At 36.8% G+C, this 25,177-nt stretch overlaps 2 protein-coding genes across 2 annotated transcripts; one reads left to right on the plus strand and one right to left on the minus strand.

The window, feature by feature from the left end:
* Positions 1-1,552: 1,552 nt before the first annotated feature.
* LOC108710530 (olfactory receptor 1468) lies at positions 1,553-2,497 on the minus strand. Its single transcript, XM_018251664.1, has one exon. It carries the CDS (start codon positions 2,495-2,497, stop codon positions 1,553-1,555), a length of 945 nt encoding a protein of 314 aa, XP_018107153.1.
* A 13,734-nt stretch (positions 2,498-16,231) lies between these two features.
* LOC108710531 (olfactory receptor 10C1) lies at positions 16,232-23,795 on the plus strand. Its single transcript, XM_041585724.1, has 2 exons — positions 16,232-17,146; positions 23,715-23,795. Exons 1-2 carry the CDS (start codon positions 16,232-16,234, stop codon positions 23,793-23,795), a joined length of 996 nt encoding a protein of 331 aa, XP_041441658.1.
* Positions 23,796-25,177: the final 1,382 nt, after the last annotated feature.

A 25,177-nucleotide genomic window follows, 5' to 3' on the forward strand; every position in this document is an offset into this window, starting at 1 on the left:
GGTTGTGCACAAAAAAAACACCCATAGACTCTAATGTATACTAAACAAAAAAAACTTTTACAAAGCCCTGATGTTTGGAAACAATGGCCATTGCAAAATGGGACAAATTCACCCATCACTAATATGCACTGCTCCTGTCTCCTCATCCCATTGAGTTATTGAAAACATTGTAACTAGAGTGGATTAGAAGACTGGTTAAGAATAACCCCTCTTATGTTTATATTTCTTTACAATTTGATATTCCCAGAGGTGCCACTGGAATGTAGAACCGATCCAATGGCCCTTTTAGGGTATGAAAGAAATTCTAACATTTTTCAGGAAATTATGGACAGAGATACTTGTTATGTTATGGGATTCCCTACCAAGAGTTGTTGCATCTTTTTATTCTATTCCTTATTCTTATCCCTTACTATATCATGTTTCATTCATTTTTGTTTGTATAAAAGTCTCAAAGGGAATTCAGTATAACATATTCTGAGCCCAGGCAACACTGGAGTCCCTGCTCAGGTTTTGCCTGGGGAATACTAACTCCACTACTCTATGGTGAAGCTCAGAACTGCATTAAAGAACAGTAAACCTTTTTTCTGTCTATAAAAATACTCTCAATATTACAAAAATAACATTCTTTTCTCCCTGCATTCATATTTATTTTGTTTCTCTACTATAGCCACTTCATCTGCAGCCCTTTTAGTTACTTCCCTGTTTAGCATGAAGATCCACCCCTTTTTGCTTCCTGTGCTCACCTTCTCTATCCGATTATGAAGACCACAAAGAGGTTCCTACTGGGCAAACTCACTGCCTTGCGCCAATGGAGATCAATAAGGAATGCACAGTATGCACTTCGTTGAGGTCTTCATAGTGTGAAATAGAGAAGAAGTGTTCAGAAACCAAAACCAGGCTGTTTTAGGGGATGCCAAAATAAAAGGTTTTCTAATCCTTTAAATTAACTAAGCGTTGGTATAGCTCAACTGTATATTTTGAATATTGGCTCCTTTATGACAGTATATGGAAATGCATAAAAAACAGCCAGTCAGTTTGCATTTAGGTACATTTCTCCTCATCAATAGCTAATTCAACAATTTTTTGAGGATCTGACAAAGTTCTGTGCTGGCAACATCTTGTTGTAATATGCTGATGCAAAGATTTAGGCACTGATTACTACTCTTAGTGTCTTCTAGTGACCGTCAGAGAATAAAAATATGTCTAGCTCAGCAAGAACATGTCCACTCAGACAGTCTTCCAACTACAAGTCCTCTGTACCTTTTTCACATTTACTAATTGTTGCCAAGGTCTGAGTAAGATGGGAGATGACATGCAGAACAGGAGAGGCAAAACTCTGACCAAAATCATGCGTTTTCTACCTGATTCTGTAGTATTTGAGGATGTAGCACACATTTTAATTACAAGAGTTGAGATAACCTAATGCCCCTCACTCATATGAAGTTGTTTTTTGTTTAAATAACTGTTATATTGATATAAAACATTATTTATCAATCTAAAGTCTTATGAAAAACAAAGGTGAATCATTCACATATAAATGAAATGTCCATTTTCATATCTTAGTATATTTGCATAATTTATTTAATTTCATGTTAAGGGCTTCTTTCAAATCTTTATTTCTCAAGCTGTAAATAAGGGGATTAACCATAGGAATTACTATTGTGTACAACAGAGAGAGAACTTTGCTCATGGCTGGAGAATGTTTTCTAGATGGAAACAAGTAAATGGAAAGTAGAGTCCCATAAAATAAGGAGACCACAGTCAAGTGGGAGCTGCAGGTGGAGAAGGCTTTTTGTCTCCCAGTATTGGACACTATCTTTAGGATTGCATGGGCAATACACATATATGATACAGTGATGAGTGTAAATGGTAGAAAAATCAAAGGGACTGATAGAAAAAATATTTCAATTTGCAGTGAGAAAGTGTCTGAGCAGGAAAGTTCTAGCAGAGGTAATAAATCACAATATAAATGGTTAATGGTATTTTGGTCACAGAACTGTAGTGTCCCTATTAGATTCACTGAAATCACTGAAATACCAAAGCCAAGAGCCCATGATATGAGAATGAATGTAACACAAACCCTGTGGGACATTATAGAAGAGTAACGCAGTGGGATACAGATGGCCACATATCTGTCATAGGACATTACTGCTAGAATTAGAAGGTCAAAAATTTCCAAACTGCTGAAAAAGTAAAATTGAGTGATGCAGCCAACAATGGACAATGTGGCTCTGTCATAAATTACAGTTTGGAGCAGAGTGGGGACAATGTTTGAGGATCCCAGTAGATCAGACATGGACAGTTGCTGGAGAAAGAAGTACATGGGGGACTGGAGGTTCCGGCTGGAGGACACCAACACTATGATGAGGACATTCTCCCAAACTGTCATAATGTAAATCAGAAGGAACAGAGAGAACAGGGGAATCTTGAAGTTGTGGAGATTCTGAAATCCCAAAAGAACAATCTCACTGACCAACGTCTGGTTCTTCTCATTCATTGTCTGACCAGAAACGATGTACAAAAAGATTAAAACATCAGTATAATCTTTCCATTTAAATGACAAGCAGAGATGAGCAGATCATTAGAGGACTGTGAAAGTTTCTAGGTTGCTGCATCCCTATCTGCTTCTCATCATGTTATAATAGGGCAAATTTATTAAGGGTCAAATTGAAATGTCAATTGAATTTTTAAATTTTTTGGTCAAAACTCTCAAATTTGAATTGTGAATTATCCAAACTCGTTTGTAATTTGAATTTGAATTAAAATTTCAAGATTTATCATATTCTGAACCTTTAAAACTATAATGAAACTATAATAAAAACTATAATAAAACCTGCCGAGTTCATGCATAAGTCATTGGGAGAGGTCCAGTGACCATTTTTATTAGTAGCCATCCTGACATTGAAGTTTTTTTAGGAGAAAAAACTCGAATGGAATTTAGTCTAATTTGAATCAAATTCAATTTCAGTTTTCGGGTCAGAAATATTTGTCCGAATTTTAGCAATTCAAATTTTTTAATAAAAAAACCCCCATTCGAATTTCGAGTAAAATCAAATATAATAGAGTTTAAAAAAACATGAATTTGAAATTCTATTTTTAATAAATTTGCCTCCCCCGATAACAATAAATGAACCTCAGCTCATGGAACATAAAAAAGAATATGACTGGAAAATGTACATAATGTGGCAAATTATGATGTTTTGTTATGCAGTACAGTATACGAATAAGACAATATTTTACTTCTGTAATTTGTGCATTTTTTAATATAATAACATAAATAGACAGTAAATAACAAACAGACAAATAGTTTAGACAAATATTTACTAAAATCTGAATTTATCTAATATTTATTTTAAAACCAACGACCAAGCTCCCATGCCCGATTTTAGCTTATTTATTAATAAAAAACACAATTTAATTGGATCATCGAAAAATGTGATAAACTCGAATTTTTCTGGCTTTGTCCCAAATTGCTCTTTTTTCTTGAGTTTTTGCCTGAAAACCCAGAAAAAGAAGGATTTTTTGGCTAAACCTACCGCACAACACTAAGGGGCCAATTCACTAAGGGTCAAATATCGAGGGTTAATTAACCCTCGATATTCGACTAGGAATTAAAATCCTTCGACTTTGAATATCGAAGTCGAAGGATTTAGCGCAGATAGTTCGATCGTACGATCGAAGGATAATTCCTTCGATCGAACAATAAAATCCTTCGAATCGAACGATTCAAAGGATTTTAATCCAACGAACGAAGGAATATCCTTCGATCAAAAAAAGTTAGGCAAGCCTATGGGGACCTTCCCCATAGGCTAACATTGACTTCGGTAGCTTTTAGATGGCGAACTAGGGGGTCGAAGTTTTTTTTAAAGAGACAGTACTTTGACTATCGAATGGTCGAATAGTCGAACGATTTTTACTACGAATCCTTTGATTCGAAATCGTAGTCAAAGGTCGAAGTAGCCCAAAAAAAACTTCGAAATTTTAAGTTTTTTACCTTCGAATCCTTCACTCGAAGTTAGTGAATCGGCCCCTTAAACTTCAAATAAAGAAAAGTGTCTCTCCCAATTACTTATACAAGACCTCAACAGGCCTGAGATGGCTTATTTATGGATCTGGGCTTTTTTTAGTATTGTGGTATAATAAATCTCAATAGAGTATTTTTTTCCTCTAAAACAGTTTTCCAGTGAAAAAAAATTTGGATTTTAATAAAAAAAAACCTACGATGTAGAAACAAGGATTAAGGATGAAATCCCAGAGTAAAAACTTCAGATACTGTGGAACCATAAGAAGATGCCCATGAGCTTCTCCCAATGTGTAATCTACTCTGCATTTCTCCTGCCATTTTGCTAACACAATCCCAACCATTTCTTTCCAATGAAATCACTTTAAAGGAAAGATGTTCTTTGAATATTATATTCACCTGATTTGCACCTACCAGAACCACCTTAGATACTGTGGACTCATAGGAAGATGTCCATGAGCTTCTCCCAATGTGTAACCTGCTCTGCATTTCTCCTGCCATTTTGCTAACACAATCCCAACCATTTCTTTACAATGAAATCACTTTACAGGAAAGATGTTCTTGGAATATTATGCTCATCTGATTTTCACCTGCCAGAATCATCCCAGATACTGTGGAACCATAGGAAGATGTCCATGAGCTTCTCCCAATGTGTAACCTGCTCTGCATTTCTCCTGCCATTTTATTAACACAATCCCAACCATTTCTTTCCAATGAAGTTACTTTAGAGGAAAGATGTTCTTGGAATATTATACTCACCTGATTTGCACCCACCAGAACTGCCCCAGATACTGTGGAACCATAAGGAGATGCCCACGGTCTTCTCTCAATGTGTAACCTGCTCTGCATTTCTCCTGCCATTTTATTAACACAATCCCAACCATTTCTTTCCAATGAAATCACTTTACAGGAAAGATGTTCTTGGAATATTATACTCACCTAATTTGCACCTATCAGAACTGCCTCAGATACTGTGGAACCATAGGAAGATGTCCATGAGCTTCTCCCAATGTGTAACCTGCTCTGCATTTCTCCTGCCATTTTGCTAACACAATCCCAACCATTTCTTTCCAATGAAATCACTTTACAGGAAAGATGTTCTTGGAATATTATACTCACCTGATTTGCACCTACCAGAACCACCCCAGATACTGACTGGACAGGGAAGAACAGATCTCCTTTTATAAAGTGGTGCCAGTAACAACCAAAGCTGGGAAACCTATTGAGATATTATTAGGATACACTGGGGTGTGTAATGATTGCCAATCCTTTGGGAAAAATCTAATTATTTATGTTAGTAATAAACATTTTAAGATATTTTAATATTCAACCAGGTTTTTTCTTCCCCCCCCTATGACAGATGTGTAAATTCCATCATAAGGTGACCAGTTCCTTACTGACCAGGTGATTAAGGACCATATTGCACTTTACTTCCCTTGCTTAGTACTACAAGGAATTCAGGAGTGTTTGTCTTGTGTTGAAAAATACCCAAAGTTTATTGTCATATGCTCATCTGGTTGCAACTTTTTCTTAGAGAGAAGTGACTCCACTAGCCCAGCAAGGCAGATCCTGGGGAGCTTACTAAAATAGTAGAGATTGGTAACATACTACTGTACCTATATTTTTATAGTAGCAGAATGTTGCACCATGTTAGCTATAGATCAAAGTCAGAAAATATAGTTTAGGTGATACCTTTAACTGGCTACCTCAGAAGAGTATAAAATGAAGCTTTCACGTAGGTCCCTCCTTCAGACACGGTTAATTTAGAAACTGAAAAATAATAATAAATATAAATACTAGCACAGAATTAAAAACAATATCAAACTGACAAGCATGTGTAAAATCAGATATTGATCAAAGTCCCTCAGTAAAGTTCCTCTATACAGGTTAATATAATTAATGTCTATTTGTGAGGTGATGGAAGTTCTGAGAAGTGGGTCTACTGGTACTATTAGAGCAACTTAAACACCATAGTATTACACCCGCAGGTTTGTAATTACTCAATACACCACAAGAAAAATCAGGAGTTTTGGACTGTAACCCAAAAGAATCTGGGGTACAGGCCTCGACTTCAATGCAAACCAGTTCAGGTGATATCAATTAGAGCTGCTTAGTAATTTAAAACGTAACTTTTAATTAATAAAGAATAAAACTGGTTGCTAGGGTCAAGTCCATCTACAACACCACACCAAACTCACTGCATATTCACAATTATGCAGTGCAGGACTATTGCCTTAAAAAACATATAAATTAAAAAGCCACTGTAAGTGGAGGTTTCAGGGGTATCTCGTGCCCATTCGTGTGCAAGGTCTCTAGGATTATACATGGCCAGAAGGGAGGCCCAGTTATCTAGGAGGAGGATTAATCTGGATTAATGCATCAGTGTTATATTTACCTGTACAGAGGACCCTGGCTAAGGAAGGTTGTTCAATATCTATACAGAAATAATTTTACAGATATGGGATTTTTCTGTTGCTCTATATACTGTGCCTGAAACAGGGAGTCAAAATAGTCTTGAAAGCTTGCATTCTATAATCTACTAAATTAACCAATAAAAGCTATCACTTATTCTAGATCAGGGGTAGGCAACCCGCGGCTCCAGAGCCTCATGCGGCTCTTCATTCATATGATCTGTGTATATGAACAAACAGTGACTTTCTGTATAGATATTTTCCTGTATAGATATTGATCAACCTTCCTTAGCCAGGATCCTCTGTACAGGTAAAATGGAAAATTTGACTTCACACTTACTGAAATTTTCTTTTCCTGGTTACTGTGGGCAGACATTACACTAACCACACGCTGATTGGACAGGTCATCAAAAATCCAAGCCAATTAGACACGTACCTCTCCTTTATACACTCCTTCCAACCCTCTCCTCTTTTCTTTTGTCCAAGCTCTTTTTTTTTTGGGAGGGCTTAGTGTAATGGCTGCCCACAGTAACCAGGAAAAGAAAATTTCGGTAAGGATGAAGTTAAATTTTCCATTTTTCCCGGTCACTGTGGCAGCCATCCCACTAAGGTTTATATACCTCAGCAATCTTATTAGGGTGGGTTTCAATAAGAATTCAAATTTGCTGCTTGTAAGAAAGCATTATTTTGAGTTACACACCGACTCTAATAGTTTTAAGCCTATATTTGCCTTATTAGTAGACTTAACATCCAAATGATAATGTTTAGGGAAGTAATTTGCAGAACTCCAAGTTGCTTGATCTACTTCTCCCATTGGGACGTCAGCCTGAAATGGCCAAGAAGCACTGATTGCCCTTGTAGAGTGGGCCTTTACCCCATTTCAATACAGCTTACAATCCATTAATTGAAGAGAAAATCTATCTACTGGTATTTTGGGATTGATTAAAGAGATGGATCTGACTTGCGTCAGTAAATTGAAGATTGATGATTGGAACAAAAAGAAATCCCCTCTTTATCAAGCACGTGTTTAGGATTGATTAAAGGATCTGTAAAAGTTATAAAAGGGTATTGCAGGGTTATACCATGTGTTTAAACTAGAAAGATTATTTTTACGTAATTCAAGACAAATGTTACCTCCATAAACAGCACTTAATGATATAAAAATAGTATAGTAATGATGATTGCTAGTGCAGTAATTCATTTCCAATGGTTTAATCTCTTGAAATAGCTAAATACTCAGTTTAAAGTGACTAATTTGAATAAATAAACCAAAGTTAAAACTTTTCAATCCCTAGTGATTCATTCCCCCCATTGTATATACTTATAAATTATACTGGGTTAAGTAAAGTGCACAATTAATAAGTTATAAAGTGATTTAGGGGCAGATTTACTTAGCTCGAGTGAATAATTTGAATGGAAAAAAATGTGAATTTCGAAGTATTTTTTTGGGTACTTCAATCATCGGATTGGTCAAATTCGATCTAATTCGATCTAATCGAATGATTGGAACGATTCAAAGTAAAAATCGTTCAACTATTCGACCATTCGATAATCAAAGTACTGTCTCTTTAAAAAATACTTTGACTTCATACTTCGCCAATTACAATTACTTTGATTTTATCGTTTGATCAAAGGATTTTAGCTTTGCGTAAAATCCTTTGATTTTCGAAATTCGAAGGATTTACTTCGAGGGTCGAATTCGAGGGTTTTTTTTATCTGCCCCTAAGTGTCCAATTTAACAATTCATCCTCTTAAGACCTAAACAAGATAATTACTCAGTTTAGTGCTAATTTTAATGAACCAGAATTATAAACTTTCCATTCAGTGGTAATTAATTCCCACCATTGTGTAAACTAAATATTGTTGGGTTGAATACAGTGCCCAATTAATAAATTGTAAAAAATATATTAAGTTTTACCAATTTATATTAAGATTTACCAATTTAACCAGTAGAGTTCATGTAAATGCTCAGATTTCATAAGTAGGAAAATGAATTGTAAGAGGGTGGAGAAGTCCCGGGGTTACTGTCTGACATTTTCTATCTGCTGGACCCCACAAAGATGGAGAAAAAATCACAAATTCTTCATGATTTTTGCATTTGGGGCTTAGTTAATAACCCCGTAAGTCTGCAAATCTCACGAGATCTTTAAGCAGATGATATGATAGAGGAGCGGAGTCCCAACGTTAATGCCAATGACATCAGTACGCCGTTTGGATATGTTGCACAACTATGTCAATACGCTGGAAGGAAGGTTGCGCAATGTGGAGGACACTACAGAGAAAGCTTATAGTCAGTGTCTTAAAACCACACACATTGACTGTAAAAAAACTATCTAGCGAAACGCGCGTCGGCAGCTAACTTTATATAGACGCTTCAAACCATTTTAACAAAAACTGTGGGAAGCGATGTTTTCTCTCTTGTTGCTCAGATATTCTATGTACTATTCTCCAATCTGTTTTCTCTCTTAAGTGCACTGGGATTTGTGGTTTGATAGGGAAGTTAGCTCTTGAATCTAGTTAGACAAGGTCATTTCTGAGACCACAGTCCCAGAGGCTTCTCCATCTTTGTGGGGTCCTGCAGATAGAAAATATCAGACAGTGACCCCGGGACTTCTCCACCCTCTTACAATTCATTTTCCTACTTATGAAATCTGAGCATTTACATGAACTCTACTGGTTAAATTGGTAAATCTGACACTTAGGGGCCCATTTACTTAGCTCGAGTGAAGGAATAGAGGAAAAATAGTTCGAATTTCGAATGTTTTTTTGGCTACTTCGACCATTGAATGGGCTACTTCAACCTTCGACTACGACCTTCGACTTCGAATCAAACGGTTCGAACTAAAAATCGTTCGACTATTCGATAGACCAAGTACTGTCTCTTTAAAAAATTCTTCGACCCCCTACTTTGCCGCCTAAAACCTACCAAGGCCAATGTTAGCCTATGGGGAAGGTCCCCATAGGCTTTCCAAGGTTTTTTTGATCGAAGGAATTTTGTTCGATCGATGGATTAAAATACTTCGAATAGTTCGATTCGAAGGATTTAATCCTTCGATCGAATGATTATTCCTTTGATCGTTCGATCGTAGGAATAGCGGTAAATCCTTCGATTTCGATATTCGAAGTCAAAGGATTTTACTTCGACGGTCGAATATCGAGGGTTAATTAACCCTCGATATTCAACCCTAGGTAAATGTGCCCCTTCATATATGTTTTACAATTTATTAATTGGGCACTATAATCAACCCAATAATATTTAGAGTACACACAATGGTGGGAATTAATTACCAGTGTATGGAAAGTTTATAATTCTGGTTCATTAAAATTAGCAATCAACTGAGTAATTAACTGCTTTAAGTCTTAAGAGGATGAATTGTTAATTAGGCACTTTATAATTTATTAATTGGGCACTTTACTTAACCCAGTATAATTTATAAGTTTATACAATGGTGGGAATGAATCACTAGGGGTTGAAAAGTTTTAACTTTGGTTTATTTATAGTGATGGGCGAATTTGCGCCGTTTCGCTTTGCCGAAAAATTCGTGAATTTCGTGCGAAATTCGCGAAGCGGCGATAAATCAGCGTTTGACACCGGTGTGTGTTTTTTTGACGCCGGCGTCCGTTTTTTGGCGAAAATGCGTCGGTGCCCAAAAAAACTGACGCCGGCGTCCATTTCTTTTTTTACGCCGGCGAATTTTCACCAACGAATTTTTGTGGCCGTTTCGCTAATTTATTCGCAGGGGGCGAATCGCGTAAATTCGCTGCAAATTCACGCCTGCCGAATAAATTCCCATCACTATTTATTTATCCAAATCAGTCACTTTAAACTGAGTATTTAGCTATTTCAAGAGATTAAGCCATTGGAAAGGAATTACTGCACTAACACTCTTCATTACTATACTATTTTTATATCATTAAGTGCTGTTTATGGAGGTAACATTTGACTTGAATTACATAAAAATAATCTTTCTAGTTTAAACACGTGGTATAATCCTGCAATACCCTTTTATAACTTTTACGGATCCCTTAATCAATCCTAAACACGTCCTTGATAAAGAGGGGATTTCTTTTTGTTCCAATCATCTTTTTGTTTCTTTATGTAAATCACTGTTGCTAGATTGTCCGATCTGACCAATAGGGTTATCCCTCTCAACTTGTGATCCAGTTGTTGTATCGCTCTCCCCACTGCTCTAGTTCTAGACTAGTACATTGGTTGGTAAGAACTGGTCTTCCCTTTTCCAAGAGCCTTGAAGAATGAATTGATTCCCATGGGCTCCCCAGCCCTGAGGACTAGAATCTGTTGCTAACATTGTCCAATGTGTTTGTTTGAGAGATACTCCTCTGTCCAAATTTCTGTTTGACAACCACCATCTCAGTTCTTGTTTCACTTCTTGTGTCAAGATTATTTTCTGCTCCCAATTTGCATCTAGTCTCCTCCACGGTTGCAGAAAACACTGCTGTAATGGTCTTATGCGCCATCTTGTCCATTTTAACATGGGCATTTTTTTCTCTGGGCGTTATTGTAGATTTCTTCAGCAATTAATTTATTGTTTTGCTTTTAGTTTCTCCTTCTTTTGCTCCAGTAAGTTAATCATCACTTGCTCCTAGATAAATCATATCTTGAGTTGGAACAAATTGACTGTTGATTTATCTCCCATTCATGTTCACACAGAAACTGTATCATGTATTTTCCTACATCACCTCCCGGTAGTGCTGTTTTCCTTGACAAACGGGCTACTGTTCTTCATCTTCCGGAAAAGGATACGTCTTGTGAAACCTTGTGGGTACAGGATACTTTCCCTCTGTTTTTTCCCATTCTTTTACTACAATGTTCTTAATGACCTTAAGAATTGGAAATCGAAATTCATCCCTTTTAAGTGACTTAAATTAGTTAAATGTAGCAATTTGTGCCTGTTTCTGGTAGATTTAATTGTGCCCTTACAGCCTTAATTAATGGTTCCACACAATTTTACTCAAAAGAACCACCCATGGATTCTTCTCTAAAATCCTCTTCATCTTTGTTTACAACATCACTCCACTAAGATCTTGGCTATGTTCACTTTGAGTGTTAACAACCGGTTCCGGGTCGATCTCATTTCTAGATCTCTTGGTAGCAGCTCTAACTCCTTCTGTTACTGCTTCTTTAATCCATCTCATAATCTCTGCCGTATCTGCTGCAGACTCTACAAGATGATCTACAAAACCACTGCTCACATCATTTTGAGTGTTTCGGTGCTGGGTTTTCACATGCTTCACAATATTTGTTTTTCTCTTTATTGGTTCTTTTTTTAGGTGAAGACACACTTTGGTACAGAAAAAAGAAGAAAATAAAAATGATTCAATTATGCCCCCTCTTACTCAAAAAAAGAGAGTGAAAACAAAAATAAAACAACTTCTTTCTTTAAATGGTTCACCTCATGATACTATGGGCAGCATTTTCTGGGCTACTAGGCACCTGAGGCTCCATGTTTGAAATGAGGCTGAAAAAAAATCAAATTACATTTGTAGAACCATTGCCCGATATATCATTATCCAATCTGTTATTAACCTGCTGACCTGTTAGATCCCGCTCTGTTAGGTTCCTTGCACCTGCAAACAACTCTCCCACATCTTGAATGCATTCCCCTTGCTATGCGCCTATACTTAAGCGCACCAGAAGACGCATCATTTTACATGTCTTAGTGAAACTAGCTGTCTGCCCAAAAGTAACATGGCACCTCCTTTTTTGAGCACATCACTAGTGATCACGAATTACCTGTGAAATTCGTGAAACGGCAAAAGATTAATGAAACTCAAAAATTGATGCCCGCAAAATGGACATGTGTATGAAAAGTCACTTGCATCAATTTTGATGCTGCCATTAAGGTCAATGCATGTCCAAACAGTGTTGATGCATGGCGATTTTGATGCAAGTAAATTTTCGGCCATGCGTCCAAAATTTTTGCGCCAGTGAAATTTGCGGGAGCTATGCAAATTTATTTGCCAGCGGCGAAACCAGGCAAATTTCCCACAAATTTGTGTCAGGCTAATGTATTCACCGATTACTACATGTGGGATGGGCGAATTTTTTCACCTTGTTTCGCCGCAAAAATGACGCCCATAGACTTGTATGGCGTCGTGTGTCAAAAAAAAAAGATGCGTGGCAAAACAATTATAGACTTTAATGGGCGTCTGCGACATTTAGTCGGTGGTGAATTTTTGGCGAAACGAAACGGGTCAAATTCGCCCACTAGATGACGTCACTACTACCGCCCAGTCTCCCAGTGTAACACGTGGGATGTGCTCCCTGTTTCCTGCACTGCAGATACCGGTTTTTGACCAGTAGGCACCCTCTATGAGGAAACACATTACCCAGTCTTTTTCGGGGGTCAAGACTGATTTCACTGGTAACTTCGGAGCCAAAAAAAAACTATCCTATCCAGCCTTGTGAGGACAGAAAAAAGACAAGAGGAGAGGGTCGGGAGGAGTATATAAAGGAGAGGTAAGTGTCTAATTGGAGTGGATTTTGATGACCCAGCGTGTGGGAGTTGGAAAACACCCTTAGTGTGATAACTGCCGCAGTGACCGGGGAAATATAATTAATGCCTAGTTGAAACTGAGTCATCAATCCAGAACTATGGATCAATTCTCCAATACAAGCAATCAACAAATAATAACTGGGCCTCCCTTCTTGCCATGTATAGTCCACACCTAGAGACCTTGGGCAAAATCATGAAGGAACTCAAGCTCCTGATACACGAGGATGACAGACTGTGAAATATATTCAGACCCCTGCTGGCAAACAGACACTCACTATACCTTAAAAAACTCATTGTGTGTCTCCAGGGGCCCAGCAGTAAGTGACACATGTACCTACAAGCAAGCAAGGTGTAAAAGCTGCACTCACATTTATACTCCAGACTAGGTACCTATACCACATTGCCAGCAGGAACACATAACAAAGGGATCATTCTCCTGCAAGTCATCCAGTGTGCTCCACCTTATCCTGTGTGTATAATGCTCAACTACAGGGTTACACGTGAGAGAAACTGGACTAATACTACAATAGTGAATGTCCTCCTATAGTTCTAATATCAATGATGAAAATGGGTCTCCCAGTAGCAGCACTTTTGTTGCAGGCCAAACAATCTTGGATTCCTTGTAGTACTAAGTAACGGAAGTAAAGTGCAATATGGTCCTTAACCCCCTGGTCAGTATGGAACTAGTCACCTTATGATGGAACTTATGGAATCTCAATTTTGTGCCTTTCCTCACACCCCAGCATCCCAGTTCAATTGGCTTCAACCCAAAAAATTACTTCCATTACCTAAGCTGATATACAAATTAACATTTAATGTTATATGTGGCTAAAAACCAAGGGACACACACCAGAACACCACAAAACAATTAAACACACTCACTGCATACGCAACACATGTGCATACCATCACACCCTAATCATTTTTTGGTATTCGTATGCAATTGTTTATGGATAATGGATATACTTCACAAAAATATTATTGAGCATACACATGCTCACTCAGCATCTACTTTGGTTAACTTATGCAATCTATCATAGTGACAAAAAGAAAAAAAACATTTTTGAATAATAAAATATCTTGAATTGTTTATTATAAACATAAATTATCAGATTTCCCCCAAGGATTGGCAATTATACCAAACCCCAGAGTAGCTTGACAATTTCTCAGTAGGCTTCTCAGCTGTGGATGTTACTGGCACTGGTTAATAAAAGGAGATCTGTTCTTTCCTGTCCAGTCAGTATCTGGGGTGATTCTGGTAGGTACAAATCAGGTGAGTATAATATTCCAAGAACATCTTTCCTGTAAAGTGATTTCATTGGAAAGAAATGGTTGGGATTGTGTTAGCAAAATGGCAGGAGAAATGCAGAGCAGGTGACACATTGGGAGAAGCTCATGGACATCTTCTTATGGTTCCACAGTATCTGGGGTGGTTCTGGTAGGTACAAATCAGGTGAGTATAATATTCCAAGAAAATCTTTCCTGTAAAGTGATTTCATTGGAAAGAAATGGTTGGGATTGTGTTAGCAAAATGGCAGGAGAAATACAGAGCAGGTTACATATTGGGAGAAGCTCATGGACATCTTCCTATGGTTCCACTGTATCTGGGGGGTTCTGGTATTTTCTATAAGAACGTATTTGTATTTTTCTTCAACTCTCCAACTGACTAATGAACTGTCATGCCACAGGGTGCAGGCACAATAGATATGTGATAAGATTATGGAAGATATATTTCATCAATTAGCTTAGGAAAAGTCAGGATAAGTAATTCCCTACCAAGGTGAGGGATTCATTGGTCAGGAGGAAAGGAGATTTCACCATCAGCATAGAAAGGGTTTCTTTACTGGACAGTCAGGTTATGGGATTCTCTACCAAGAGAGGGTGAATGAGTGATTCATTTCAGAAAGAGGTAAAAGACAGATCACCACTGTAAGGTCAGTAATGTTATAGGAACAAACATAGAAAATAAAGAAGTAACCATGTAACAGGGGGATGGGGGAGATAAGTCATTCATTATTAAGAGGAGAAAGGAGATATCATCATCAGCATGATAAAAGTTTAATTAACATAAAGGCAGTTAGTGGTACAATTCCAAACTGAGAGAGCTGGTAGGAGTAGTTGGTTGGATATTTGAGGTCATGGCTTTGTAGAAAGAATAACTGAAAGATTATAAAGAAATCCACTGGTACCGACAGGGGCAGATTGGTGCACAGGTTCCCCTAGGATGTAGCCTATATGAGCAGTGTGATCAGGGGCCCATCTAGCTTTTTTTTTTCAATTGTTACTTCTATTTTTTTTCAATTTATTTTTATTTGCACTGCTGGGCACAATCAAGCACAACTGCTGGGAGAAGAAGACCCAGTCTGGAGTAGAAAGCTTGGGTGCACATGTACCTGGATCTGTGTTCATTTGAACCCTTCAGTAGCCTCCAAGGGGGGACTTTGTAGATATACAGAGTTACCAGAGGTACAGTAGAACATTTGGGGGAAAGGGAGATGCTGCTACTGGAGAGGGAAAATCTGGGAAAAGGCAACATCAGAAGAAAATCCCTGGTGGGTCAACAATTAGACTATACAGAGGCAACTATAGCCACCGTCAGCAATACTTTCAGCAATCTGCAGCATTAATAAGAAATAGTTTTTCTCATTAATGTATCTGTGCCCCACCTCCCACATATTTGGTAAAGGTCCACCATTGCAGAGACGAATTTCCATTTCTGTAGTTTTACCAACTTTTATAGTATCAGCACTGGGCATCATTTCATACCATAAAACAGCCAATCTCTATCTTATAGTCCATCTTAGTACTGGTGGAGACTGGTTGTTGAATCTATTCTACAGGAGAGATCATTCTACCTCCAGAGATTCTGATATGTAGGTTGGGGGATTTTGCTTGTTGTATTGACCCCCCCAAATCAATGTTGACTGTAGAGGAACAGTTTGTAAACATTATAGAATATGAGTGGGAGAGTGAACGTTTTAGCTACTGACAATATTTATATTAGTCTGTAGGATTTTAGTTTGGATACAAGAAAGAAAGGATTTATACAACACTTCTTGAAGCCATTCAAATTATTCTGAGCAATGACAGCAGCCATTACAGTAGATCTTTCTCTCAATTCTATGGGAAAAGGAGTATGACATTTGTATAACAGAAATCCCCAGTGAGGTAAATGAAAAAATAAGGTGATGGAAAAGGAAACAGTTGCTGGTAATGGCTAAAACATGAGTAAATGTGAATATAGATGCAACTTTTAATTATGTTTATGTTCCCAATAGGCAATGAATGAGAAGAACCAGACGTTGGTCAGTGAGATTGTTCTCTTGGGATTTCAGAATCTCCATAACTTCAAGATTCCCCTGTTCTCTCTGTTCCTTCTGATTTACATTATTACAGTTTGGGAGAATGTCCTCATCATTGTGTTGGTGTCCTCCAGCCGGAACCTCAAGTCCCCCATGTACTTCTTTCTCCAACAGTTGTCCCTATGTGATCTCCTAAACTCCACTGTTATTGTACCAACTCTGCTCAAAAGTGTAATTAATGGAGGAGTCACTGTATCATTTATTGGCTGTGTCACTCAGTTTTCTTTTTTCTCTGTCCCAGGAGCTTTTGAGTGTTTGCTTCTAGCAGTAATGTCCTATGACAGATATGTGGCCATCTGTATCCCACTGCGTTACTCTTCTATAATGTCCCACAGGGTTTGTGTTACATTCATTCTCATATCATGGGCTACAGGTTTTGGCATTGGAGTCCTTTCAGTGAATCTAATAACAATGTTACAGTTTTGTGATCGAAACACCATTAATCATTTCTTTTGTGATTTCTTTCCCCTTCTTGGGCTTGTTTGCTCAGACACCTCTTTTGTTCAATTAGAAGAAATCATACAGTCATTCCCTGTGGTTATATGTCCCTTTATACTCATCATTGTATCATATATGTGTATTGCCCATGCAATCCTAAAGATAGTGTCCAATACCGGGAGACAAAAAGCCTTCTCCACCTGCAGCTCCCACTTGACTGTGGTCTCCATATTTTATGGGAGTATAATTGCTATTTATGTGGTTCCCCCCACAGGACAGTCACAGACCATAAGCAAAGTTCTCTCTCTGATGTTTACTTTGGTGATCCCTATGACTAACCCCATTATTTACAGCCTGAAAAGTACAGACATCAGAGAAACCCTTAAAAAAATGAAGGTAAGTGGAATCTGTTAGTACAAGGACATGAAATGAGATTCATAAGATATATTTCATAGTTTATTGTTTGGTGGTTACTGTATTTACAAAACTCTGGTTGGGCTTTTTAAGTCAAACCTCAAATTTTTAGTTTTTATTATAAAAAACTTGATTTTTAAATCTGAAAATCCTTCTTAAACCTGCCAAAACTGTGTATAAGTCAATGGCAGAGGTCCCTATACAATTTTGAAGTTTCTGTGGTCTGGGCTAGAATTAGCCCGAAAATCTGATAATTTCAAGCTGTTCTGGCAAAAATCCGAAAAATGCAGGCTTTTCAGGAAAAAGCTGAAAAAATTTAGCGATTCAGGAAGAAAGCCCCAAAAAGTGTGTATAATTTGGGTTTTTGATCAGTTTTATCGAGTGTTTACCTGAACCGATTAAATTTACCTCTTTTTAATAATTAATAAGGTAAAATCGGGTATGGGAGTTTGATTGTGGTTTTATTTATTTTAAATATGAAATAAATGTTAGGCACAAAAAAACTAACCACAGTAACACAATTACTACATTACAAAATATATAACGATTAAGTAAAATCATGTGACTTCCAATAGACCCATCACAGCTGGTAAAACAGCCCTCACTTCTGATGAGTTGGAATCATTTTGCACACACTGGGGAGCAAACTAAGCCCATTTGTTGAATAGTGTTTTGGGGGTATGACACAAATAATCGAGTTGTATTGCTAGAAAAAACTCTCCAGAACCAACAGCACAATGCAGCAAATCCCATCTGATGTGGAAATGTTACTCCATGCTCTTTGTTCATGCAACTGGATCAGGAACTTGTCCATCAGGGTAACATTTTCAGATTATTCCACTGGGGTTTAGCTAGCGTTCAATACAATTTGGGGTATATATTGAAAACAGATGTACCTGATTGACTTACTGTATTTCCCCAAGCTAACATTCCATACTAAATATTTTGTGGATAAAACCAGTTTAAAGGGATTCCGACATGGGAAAACTTTTTTTTCGAAACTCATCAGTTAATTGTATTTCTTCAGCCAATTCTACATTGAAATGCATATCTTAAAAAAAAAGCAAACATCTTTTTTTTATATTTAACTTTGAATCTTAGTTTCCCATATACTCACAAGCATGTGACTTGTGCTCTGAGAAACTTCAGTCACTCTTTACTGCTGCACTGTGAGTTGTAGTTATACCATCCCCCTTACCTCAGCCCATCAACAGAACAGTGGGAATGTAACAGGTCAACAGCTCCCTGACACCTACATTGCTAGAATGCTCCCATGCACCATCTAGTGATGGATATGAGAACAACACCCAATAGTAAAAATACAAGTCCCACCTCAACTCCTCCAGTTATATTGAGTATGAAAAAGTTTATCTGAAAGCAGTTCCATTGTAAAGTGCCCTTTCTTTCTGAATGCTCAGGATTAGGCATAATGACCTGAGATGGCTGTCTACACACCAATATTCAACCTTAAAAAAATTGTTGGTTCAGGGAAAAAATGAATATGGTAGAGTGAGTTATTTGTAAAATATACACTGTCATTTAGAAATAAAAACTACCCCATAAATATCATGATAAAATCCCATTAATAATTGCAATGCAGAAGGGGAGACAGCCAATTACCTGCTGCTGGTTGATCCAAACCACTCTGATCACATGGTCAAACATAGAAAATCTATTGAAGATCACCTGAATATACACAGGACTTGACTCTTGTTTCAGGTGCCTTAATAAAACTCAAAGTTTATTTAAGGATCAAAATCACTGGGTACAAACAGTGAATAAAGGCAGGGGAGAGCATGGCTTGATGTGTTTTTATGACTCTGCTAGTCACTTCATCAGAAGCCAGAATGTGCAACTGGAAAGAATTTACCTCCACTAGGAAAACTCCCAGCGACCTCTTAGTGTAGAAGCTCAGATCCAAACAGACCCAAATTAGAGGGGGGGTTGAGAGCAGAAAGAATCGCAGCCCCATGTTTCCAGTGACCAATCAGCGTTAGTGTAACAAGTAACATTGGAAGGAGAACATTAATAAGGCAGAGGATTATTTAGGTGGGTTGGGTCATACACGGGACGTCAGAAGGGCACAGAACTGGATCATACACAGAGGAACAGAATGAAATGCAGATTTAGGAATTCGAATAGTCATCATTGACAGGATAAGAGCACATTTTATGGATAGTTTTCTGACTCTATTAGACCTTCATTTACATTCCCTGATATAAGTGACCCTAAGCCTAACCCTCTGAAAAAGTTCAGAAATGACCCTCTTTGTTTCTTTTTTTCATACTTTAGGGGAGCATGTCAATCATTTCTTTCTTAGAGATGAGAAGGATAATGAATTAAGAAGGTGAAACTATTCACCATCAACATATCTAAATACAGTAAGTGCATATCTACACCTCACTAAACAATTATGGCTCCAAACATTTCATCAATTAATGTTGTAAACTAAACATTCCACTCAAAAGGCACTTAACACTCACTGGCAGATATTATGTGTTCATAGATAACACACATAAAAGAAGGAGATCTAAACAGGCTAAAGAATTCTATTTATTCTTACTCCTCATACAAAGCCAAAAAGAGAATCGTTGCTAACTGGATGAGAGAAAAGGAGATTTTAAGAAACGTTCATCAAAAAGAGAAATTTGGTGGATGTTTACCTTAGAAACTAGAGCTCCAGACAGAATTAATAAATATTGGCATAATAAGAGCTTTTGGAGTTGTAATTTGAGTCGTCTTTTTTTAAAAAAATTACAAAATGCAAGATTATTTTAATCTTAAAAGTTTAATACAGCTGTGAAATATTACAGAAATGTATTTATGCAACACTTGCTTATATATACTGTATGTTTAATGTTTTTATTTGTGTTTATATGTATGGGTATATTAAGCTTTTATCATTTTGAGGTATTCAAGTTTATGTCCCTTTAACCTTAATGGAGGTAATTATGCATTTAAGAAAAGGACATCTGATGTAAAGGGCTATATAAGGGCTATATGAAGATTCACTGCCCTCTGGAAGTGCCATTGGAAATCTCGCTTCCGAGGTTAAAATATATGTTTAAAAAATCCTTGCCAAGACACTAGACATGGGTCAAATGGTATCTTAAAATTCTTCCCCACAATCTGTGTGCCTTATGGAAGAGACAGAAGTGCATTTTCCATCCAAGAAAGGTCTGTGGGCAGGTCCAAGTTGGAGCAAAAGTAAATGTGGCCCAACTTGAACGGTTTCTATTTTAAGAAAACTCAAATTTAAAAAACTTGAATTAGTGAAGTTGGGTTAACAACCCAAACACTTGAATTGATCTAATAACCCACCGAAAAACACTTGAACATCATGAAGGCTATTAACATCTTCAAATGGTTCCAGGGACCTCTGCCATTGACTTCTTTGAGCTATTTCGAATTTTTTGAGATTTACTGGATTATAACCCACCTTGGAAATAGCTCTGATCTGAATCATCTGAAGATGTTAATAATCTTCATGATGGTTTTTTTGGAGGGGTTTGCCTAAAAACGTGACCAATTTCAAGTGATTTGAGTTCTTGGATTGTTAACCCCCTGAACTCACTGATTAAAGTTTTTTCTATTCGATCGAATACGATATTTGGCTGAATACAAACCTATTCGATCAAAAACAGAGCTATTCGGCAAAAAAACATAACCTTTGACTTAATTGCGATTGGTCTTTTTGAATTCAAATTTCAAAGTTTTTCAAATTCAAAATTCGACCCTTGATAAATCTGCCCAATAGAGGCACGTTTATCAAGAGTTGAATTTTGAATTCCTGTGAATTTTTTTAAACTCTCTTAAATTAGAATATATTTGAAATTTGACTGGGGGTTATTTAATAAACAAACTGAATATTTAAAATTTTTAACAACCCAAAAATTCAAATCAAATTCAATTTGAATTCGACCAAACTTGAATGTTAGGAGTCTACAAACATGTCCATATTGGTCACTGGACCTCTCCTATTGACTTATACAGTAATTCGGCAGGTGTCAAATTCTAGTCAAATTTGAATTCTTAAAGGACCAGAGTTTGATAAATCTCGAAAATCTAATAACATTTTTTTTAAAAAAAAACCCACAAATTCAGTTTGGATAATTCCCTAGTTGAATTTGACAGTTTTGACCATAACAAAATTAGAAAATTCAAATTGAATTTTCAATTCGACCCTTAATAAATATGCCCCATAATGTAGACAGACGGATTGAGGATGAAATCCCAGAGAAAAACTCCAGATACTGTGGAACCATAGGAAGATGTCCATGAGCTTCTACCAATGTGTAACCTGCTCTGTATTTCTCCTGCCATTTTGCTAACACAATCCCAACCATTTCTTTCCAATGAAATCACTTTACAGGAAAGATGTTCTTGGAATATTATACTCACCTGATTTGTACCTACCAGAACCACCCCAGATACTGTGGAACCATAGGAAGATGTCCATGAGCTTCTCCCAATGTGTAACCTGCTCTGTATTTCTCCTGCCATTTTGCTAACACAATCCCAACCATTTCTTTCCAATGAAATCACTTTACAGGAAAGATGTTCTTGGAATATTATATTCACGTGATTCAGAAATGCTTTGAACCTATTCTTCCTCCCATCAGATTTCTTTTTGTCACTTTTATAACTTTAGGAAGTTCTTCCGAAAAAAAAACCCATTTACTTAGTTACATGTTTATATCTGTAAATTTAAAAAAACAAATATTTTAGAAACATCCCAGAAAAACAGATTTTGATTTTATCCTGGAAATTATGTTCTATCAGAAACCACAAGGACACATATAGATGAATGTAAAAATAAAGTCAAAGAACTGATGAACTAAATGCATGAAATAAAATATTACAATATTGCTGAAGATAAAGTAACAGTATTTGAGAACACATTTTCCAAATAGAATTTCAGTGAATCTAATGAAATCACTTCACAGAAAAGATGTTATTGGATTATTATACTCACCTGATTCAGAAATGTTTTGAATTGATTCTTCCTCCCATCAGATTTCTTTTTTTCACTTTTATAACATTAGGAAGTTATTCAGAAAAAAAAAAAACATATACTTAGTTACATGGTTATATCTGCAATATATAAAAAAATATATTAGAAACATCCCTGAAAAACAGATTTTGATTTCCTTCTGGAAATTATTTGATGCCAGAAACCACAAGGACAAAGATAGATGAATGTAGAGATAAACTCAAAGAACAAATGAACTAAATCCATGAAATGAAATATTACAATATTGCTAAAGATACAGTATTAGAGAACATAGTTTCCAAATAAAATTTCAATTAAGTAGAATGTGTGTATAAAATAACCAATAAGCATATAGAAAAGAGAAGGAATTAAGTAAAACCCCAAGATACTGTGGGACCATAAGAAGATGTTCATGAGCTTCTCCCAATGTGTAACCTGCTCTGCAATTCTCCTGCCATTTTGCTAACACAATCCCAGCCATTTCTTTCCAATGAAATCACTTTACAGGAAAGATGTTCTTGGAATATTATACTCACCTGATTTGCACCTACCAGAACCACCCCAGATACTGTGGAACCATAGGAAGATGTCCATGAGCTTCTCCCAATGTGTAACCTGCTCTGCATTTCTCCTGCCATTTTGCTAACACAATCCCAACCATTTCTTTCCAATGAAATCACTTTACAGGAAAGATGTTCTTGGAATATTATACTCACCTGATTTGTACCTACCAGAACCACACCAGATACTGACTGGACAGTGAAGAACAGATCTCCTTTTATTAACCAGTGTCAGTAACAACCGAAGCTGAGAAACCTACTGAGAAATCTCCAGGAGACTCTGAGATAATTATCAATCCTTGAGGGAATTAAAATATTTTATCTGTGTAGTTATCAATGTTTTATTTATATATGATTCGAAATTTACAAAAATTACAATTTATTTTTCAATATACTATTGCTATGATTGAGAAGTTAGACATTGAATACAGCAAAAAAACAATAAAATGATCTTCATCAAATCATCATCAATATTTATTTATTTAGCACCTTTACATTACACAGCTCTTTATAAAGATTTATAACAAACAGGTTTGATAATATTTAGCAGGGACCCCACAAAGTCTAAATGATAGTGATATGCTCCTGCAACCTCTCTCCAGAAATCTCATTACCTATTAAAGGGGAACTCTGGCTTCTGAACCAAAATTTGTGAAAGAGCCCAACACAACAAAGAAACCCCTGATATAATCATCACTTTAATTTTTTCCCTCCAAAAATATGAATAATATGAGTCTCAAGTAATAAGCCAGGTCAGCAGGAGAACACGGGCCCAGGTTAGGTAACTGTTCAAAACCCTAGTGTTACATTAAAAATCAGGAAAAGGCTGCATATTTTTAATTGATGGATAATGCAAAGTTGCATAACATTGACCAAGATTCAATTCAGTGAGAAAAAGGTTTATCACGTGAAAAGTCATGGCTGAGATTCAATTTGAGATGCAATTCAATTCAGAAAAACTTTGCTCACTGTTTATCTCATGCCAATTCTATTGAAGTCTAGAAGGCTGGAATTTGGAGTAGATGTTATTCTCCTCAAACTGAATCTCATTCGTGACTTTTCACATGATAAACCATGAGATAACTTTTTCTCTCCAAACTGAACCTGGCCCATTATGTTTACCTTTCAAATAGTTTATGTTGTGTTTGGGTGGTGTTCCTCTTTAAATGATTTATATGGATTTTAATACTGTGAACTTTTACCCAAAGAGAAATGAGGATTGACGAGTTAAAATAAAAGGGGAACACCAGAGACCATGGTCATTGTATACCAAAATAAATCCTCTTTAAATGAGCTTCACTAAAGGACTGCACTGTAGGCAATACATCAAGTTCTAGCTTCTACTTTTCCCAACAGAAATAAAGATAAAATTATACTTACCGAAATTTTATTTTTCTGTAGTCAGAAAGGCAGCACATACTTAATGGGTTAAGCCCTGCTCCATCCCTATAGTACAGGAAAAAGACAACCAATCCGATTAATACACTCTGCTACATATCCCCTCCTTCTCCACCCCTTCCCTAGTGTTATACACAAGCTGTCCCCAATAATTACACAACAACTCATGCTAAACACTCTTTATTTTCGGGAGGGTATACTTGTGCTGCCTTTCGGACTTAAGAAAAAGAAAATTTCGGTAAGTATACTTTTATTTTTATTTTCCTTAGTCCTCAGGCAGCACATACTTAAAGGGATCTAGCAAGCTAGAATTAAGGGATGGGATTTTTAGGACTCTTTAGCACTGCCTCCAGAACTTGGCTACCAAAGGCTGCATCATATAAGGCTGCTAAGTCCAATCGGTAGAATCTTGCGAACGTAGAAACGTTATTCCATGTGGCAGCCTTACAAATCTCATCTATATTCAAAGATGTTTTCTCAGCCCACGATGTTGCCACAGCTCTAGTTGAATGAGCTCTAATTTGATTAGGAGGATCTTTCCCCGATGAAGTATATGCCAAGGAAATAGCACCTTTCACCCAAGCTGAAATGTAGATTTTGCTGCTTTATTTCCTTTAGACTTTCCTGTAAACGTTACAAACAGATGTTCAGATTTTCTGAAATCTTTTGTTCTCTCTATATAAATTTGTAGACACCTTTTTACATCCAGTTTATTTATCTCTTCTTCTTTTTCATCTGCAGGAGAGGGAAAAAAAGGTGGAAGTACAATTTGATAATTTATGTTTTCTGTAGATGAAATTTTTGGCCTAAAGAAAGGTAATGTTCTAAGCACCACCTTCTCTGGAAAGAATATTGTGTACGGATGAGTTGGGGCTAGAGCTTGTAACTCTCCTACTCTTCTAGCCGACATAATGGCCACCAGAAAGGCTGTTTTCCATGCCAAATATTTTTGACTGATCGTTTGTAGAGGTTCAAACGGTTCTTTGCACAATGCTGACAACACCAAGTTAAGGTCCCATGTAGACAAGAGTATTCTTGTTGATGGTCTCAATTTGCTGATAG

This window comes from Xenopus laevis, chromosome 3L (genome assembly GCF_017654675.1).
Source record: "Xenopus laevis strain J_2021 chromosome 3L, Xenopus_laevis_v10.1, whole genome shotgun sequence".
NCBI classification, from domain to species: Eukaryota; Metazoa; Chordata; class Amphibia; order Anura; family Pipidae; genus Xenopus; species Xenopus laevis.

What these genes read in the sequence shown, in the direction of transcription:
- LOC108710530 (XM_018251664.1), bottom strand. Translation starts at nt 2,497, where the DNA reads ATGAATGAGAAGAACCAGACGTTGGTCAGTGAGATTGTTCTTTTGGGA.
- LOC108710531 (XM_041585724.1), top strand. Translation starts at nt 16,232, where the DNA reads ATGAATGAGAAGAACCAGACGTTGGTCAGTGAGATTGTTCTCTTGGGA. An exon ending in AAACCCTTAAAAAAATGAAG is followed by an intron (nt 17,147 to 23,714) that starts GTAAGTGGAATC and finishes ATTCTATTGAAG; the next exon opens with TCTAGAAGGCTGGAATTTGG.